This window comes from Sporisorium graminicola, chromosome SGRAM_16 (assembly GCF_005498985.1).
Source record: "Sporisorium graminicola strain CBS 10092 chromosome SGRAM_16, whole genome shotgun sequence".
NCBI classification, from domain to species: domain Eukaryota; kingdom Fungi; phylum Basidiomycota; class Ustilaginomycetes; order Ustilaginales; family Ustilaginaceae; genus Sporisorium; species Sporisorium graminicola.
The window spans coordinates 543,455-548,758 of record NC_043726.1 but is presented as its reverse complement, the minus strand read 5'-3'; the positions used below and the strand labels follow the sequence as shown (position 1 = coordinate 548,758).

General features: G+C 53.8%; 1 protein-coding gene across 1 annotated transcript; it reads left to right on the top strand.

Moving 5' to 3' along the window:
• Nucleotides 1-2,231: 2,231 nt before the first annotated feature.
• EX895_002803 (uncharacterized protein) lies at nucleotides 2,232-4,067 on the top strand (the record flags this gene model as incomplete). The annotated part of the gene is made up of 1 exon (XM_029883401.1): nucleotides 2,232-4,067. One exon carries the CDS (start codon nucleotides 2,232-2,234, stop codon nucleotides 4,065-4,067), a length of 1,836 nt encoding a protein of 611 aa, XP_029740436.1.
• Nucleotides 4,068-5,304: the final 1,237 nt, after the last annotated feature.

Here is a 5,304-nt window from a genome sequence, read left to right as displayed (position 1 = left end):
TGCACGACTCGTGCTCAGCGGAAAACAGATAGCCGCACAACCGACTGCCTCGATGCAAATTTTCAAGCTCAAACGGTCAATCGCCTAGCTCCATGCCCAGCCATAACATTACTATGTCATAACCCTCCGTCCCTGTCTGCATTGAGCTTGTGTTTGAAGCAATGCTCCGCTATTATACCGATGGCCTTGGTTCAAATGTGAGCCACCAAGGGGTCCAGGTTGGTTACCCCTTGGCGCTGCTCCTTTCTACGGGAACGAAGATCCTTGAAGTTTTCGAAACTGTAAGACATTCCAGCAGGCTTAAAGGAGAGACACTCTCAATGAGCTCGTAAAACCGAGCGCTCAAGGACTTTAAGGTGCGGCAGGAAATACGACTGGAACACTGCATGTTTCAAGACCGAATAAAGCTCAAGATGGGCAGCATGTGATGCTAAGAGCGGGGAGCGCACCATGCTGCAGAAGCTGCAGCTCTTCTGGCCCGGACTGATGTTGTTACATTTGCCTACTTCCGGTGAATCTCGAATGGTGTGGTCTGTGGAATGGAGCAGCGAGATGGGAAGGAAGCGCTATCTTCCAACAGCGGAGACAAGACATGGGAGTCTAGGTGCAAAAGAACACGAAATTTCACTAGTGGCGACGATGACGATGACCATAACCGGACCATTTTTGGCATTTTCGTTTTATACTTATTTGATTTTTTGACTCTAAGTTTGGAAGTTTGGGTGAGAGGTGATTTTCGGTGCCGAAAACCAGTTCTCCGACAAGCCAACATGGCGAGCCATGGCCTGAACACACAGGCAAAACACAATGGTGCTCGCATTGTCACACAGCGCAACCGGCTCCCTTTCCCTATCGCGCAACAAACAAGCTTGCCGCTCTCGTCCTGGCTTTGTCCACAGCCGTTTCGGCGCGGTCGATCATTGTCAGAAAGAATTTCTTTGGTTGCCTGCCGAAACCCGAAACTCCGATTTTCAGAGTTTCCCGAAATGTGCATATCCTTTCAGTTCCTGGCCTAATGCAAGGTCATGTCGATCGGTATTCGAGTGCATTCAACTCTAACCTGTCTGTCAAGCAGAGCCAAGCTGGCTCGGACTCATTCTATCAGACCGGGATCGTCGCTGCCGCTTGCCAGGCCGCATAAACGAGTAAAATGGAAGCTCGATGCGTCTAGCGTGGTCCTCGGCCCGGACCATGTTTTGCACAACTCCTTTCCTTGGAGTCATGCAGAAAGGCCAACGTGGCAACGAGAGGAGGGGGAGAGATAAGGCGAGTGTCGAGGATAGACCGCGCTGAACAGGTACGTCCACTCGTGCCTGCTTTCCTGTGTCTATCGGGGAGAGTGTTCCTGGTTTTCCTGTCCTTACTGCCCTCACTGGTTCAGAACGTAGCGTCAACAAGGATGGTCAGTTTCTTTTTCTCAGACCAAGCGCTTGTCAGGGACTTCGCCCTTGACAAGATCTCCCGTTCCACTGCCCACGCTCATGAAGCCAGAACCTACGTAACCACTTGAGACAGCATGTATAGATCATGGCCTGATCAGCTCTGAGATTGCATTCCTTTGACTAGGACTACAGTTGCTGAGATCGCTGTACAACAGGCTGTACCATAGTCGTCGCACAGCCGCGAGGAGAGAAGAGTGGTCAGGACCCTCACAGGAGGCAGCGACAGGGGCAGGGAAGATCACCTTGATGTCGGCCAACAAACAGTTTTGCGTCGACCTAAGTTTGGCCAAACTGTGAAAAGTGACCCCGCGCTTCCCGATAGCTGAGTCTAAGCAGCACAAACTGAAAGATCGAAAGTTCTCCAATTTCTTCTAGAATCCTTTTATTTTATTTTATTTTTATTGTTTTAATTTTTCCGGATGGCAGCTAAGAATGGGCCGCCTCTCAAAGCGTACGTCTCTCCATCGAGAACCTGCATTTTCCCCTGCATGGCGACGGTCAAGGACGAATGAGCATCAGGTTATGCTCGCCTCTGCTTGCATCTTAAGATCCGAAGGGATGATCTGCTGCTCCTCTCCAAGCCTCTCTTTTTCGTCTGCATCCAGAGACGCTTGTCTGCCTCCTTGCGTTCTTGGTCTTTGGTCCTTCCTCACCTTCATCCGTTCCTTCCTCTAGATCCTCCTTTCCTCACCATCATCCGTTCCTTCCCTCTAGATCCCCACTCGTACTCCAAAGCGACTGAATGCTCTTCACCTTGTAGCATCGCATCGCATCACACATACAAAAGCCATGTCCAAGCCCATCCCACAAGCCTGGCGCAAGGGCTCCTCCGAGCTCTACGACATTCCCTCGTACACCCCCAACGAGTTCCTCAATGGCGTCGAGACGCCGCTGGTCACCAGCGACAACGAGGATGGTATGGCCTACCTTCGGTCCATGAGCTACGTGCACATTCCGGGTCGGTTCAGCTCGTACTCGTCGCTCAACAACAACGACGACTCGCGCAGGGGGTTGGCGCACAACCCCCTCTTCAACGCTTCGGCCGCGGCTACGGACTATACTTCGTCCGACAGCGAATCGCACAAGAACGCCAAGTTCGACTCAGCGGTGCGCAAGAGCCCGCTGCGCTCGTGTAACTCGTGGGAAGCCCAGGCCGAGTTTGGCGGCATGGTCCCAGAGATGAACCCAGATGCCGTGCGAAAGATGAAGTACGGCCGGTTGAGGTACATTGACGGATTGCGGTTGGTGGCTGCCATTGCGGTGCTGACTTCGACGGTGATTGGCCACCACACCCAGACGTGGTCCGCGGGCAAGAGCATCCTGTACCCATTTAACTCGAATTTTGCCCTCACCCTCTTCCTGGCGCTTCAAGGTCGTGCGCTCACGCTGCCGTGGCTGGTCAGCCGAAAAGACGCTATTTCGAGCTTCAAGGAGGCCGCTGCGGCCGCCAAGACGCTGGACGAGAAGGCTGCGCCTCCTGCTGCCGTGACACCGAAGAGCGAGACGAGCTCCAAGAACGAGATCAATAAGCCAGACTTCAAGCTGTACGGCATGGCCATGATCTCGAGGCCGTTCCGCTTTCTGCTTCCTATCCTTTTTGTCACGGGTGTGCAGTATGTTGTCTGCACGGCGACGGGACTGTACGCGCAGAACCCGAAATTTGAGGCGCTCATCGGCCAGAGACCCGAATGGTGCTATGCCAACGTCACGCAGTGGATCATCACGGCGACGAACCTGTTCACCTCGGAGGATCGACCTACGGAGCTGCTCAACGCGACGGGCCCGATTTTCTACCTGCCCTGGTTCTTCCAGAACAGCTACTACCTCTATGGTGTCACGATGATTGTGAGCATCCTGCAGCGCGACACGCGTGTGATGTTCTTGATCGCCATGGGACTGCTCAACTGGTGCACGCTTTCGTACCTTGCTCCCGCGCTTTTGGGCCTGTTGGTTGCCGAGCTGGATGTCTCGGGCTACTTTGCCAAGGTGCGCAAGCATAGGGCGGTGTGCTGGGGCGTGCAGGGCTTGTGTGCGGCGGTGTTCTCGCTGTTTTTGCTGGTGCCTCAGATCAGGGATCCGGTCAACAGCGGGTTGAGCCACTTGCAGGTGCTTCGACCCACGACGCACAACGGCGCCAATATTTACTCTGTGATCAAGTTTACCGATGTCATCTGTGCGACGCTTTTGCTGGTCATGCTCGAGATGTCGCGCTTCTCGCAGCGTGTGCTGTCGGTAGTTCCGATTTCGATGATGGGCCAGCAGATTGGCGCGGCGATTGTCGCAGTGCATTCGATTGTGCTGTGGTTCATCATACCCAAGATCTTCCCCATGACGGCGGACAACTCGGTGACGTCTGGGGCGTCGACCAACTTGGCGGTTATCTGGGCTTTGACGTTGACTATCACGTTGGCGCTCTCGACGGTGTTCCGGGTGGCGATCGAGATTCCGAGTGAGTTGCTGGGGCGCGCCACGCTCATCTTCTTCTACGGTCAGGTCGACCTGCAGAGTCGCTCAACTGTGTCGCAAATGCATGTCGAGAAGGCGCGCAACTCGGGCTACTTTATGCCGCTGCCGAGTCTAGGTAATCCGATGGCTAAATTGGGGTTGACCAAGGTGCCTTGGTAGGTGCCTTTCTTCGGTTTCGATGTTGTTTGTTTCACCTTTGTAGCAAGTTTATTTGTCGTGGTGGTGGTTTTCATAGACACTTTCTTTTGTACAAGTCGGTATTGAGAGGGTGTGTGAGTGGGTGTGAGCGTAGGGCAGGATGGGCTACAGTATATTTGTGCTGTGGTTTCGCGAGCTTGCTTCGAGATTGTGCTGTGCTGTCGAACGATCGTGCTTTACCGCCAGCTGCGACGTTTCCCGTGTCATTACAAATTGCGCCTTTTAGATCTATATCCGCAAGGTGGAGCCTCAATTCAGCCCCACTCGATCGCATCCACTCGCAGTCTAGAAACAACAGAACAAGCAGAAAGATAACCGAAGGTCCATTTCCACGCGCGGGGCATGAAACTACTAGCACATTGTACGAATCAAGAGTGGACAAGCGAAAAGAGAAAGAGAGACAAGTGGCGCGTGTCCCCATAACAAGATGTGAGCGAGGGAGGTGGTGGGGGTGCAAAGCTGGAAGACGTGCGCGCAATTCCAGCAACAGCTGCAACATGCGAGAGAGAGCGTAAGGTTCTAGCCTGTCAAAACGGATCAGGAGGAGAGGTATACAGAGCAGGCACGAAAGACAAGGAAGAAGCGGAAGAAGGCGATTGCTCTAAAGGTACGATAGAGCGAAGACAGCAGCGAGCGCGGTGACAGCCAGACCGACGAACGAGATGCGGCTGGCCTTGGCGCCGTAGCTGAACCCCCTCAACGACGAAGGCAAGCTGGATGGGCCCGCGTTGCTCGATGTAACAGTGGCGGCCGATGCAACAGACGCAGCCGACGCGGACGCCTGTGCGTTTTGCACCGGGGGGAACATATCTTCCGCAAACTGTGTCGGGAAGGTCGAGTTGTTTCTGTGCGGTCTACTCGTCACAGTTACTATTTTCCCATCTTTTTCTCGCGCTGGGCACCTCGAACATCCCCTTCCTGTGCTTCTGCGCCACAATCCTGTGCTTCTGCGCCACAATCCTGTTTGCCGAATGTTTCAATCGAGCGCGTTTTTCTCACCACTTCACCCCGGTGTTACATCTCGCTCGCGTGCATCTGCGTAAGCATTGTAATCATACACGAGGATTAGTTAAATGCCGAGACTTCTGCGCAAAGGCCAGGCTACAGGAAGACGCGTCGTGAGACTAAGACAGGGACGGACCCTTCCCTTCAATGTGCCATTTTGCAGCCAAGGGGATTATACTTGGTTTGCCTATTC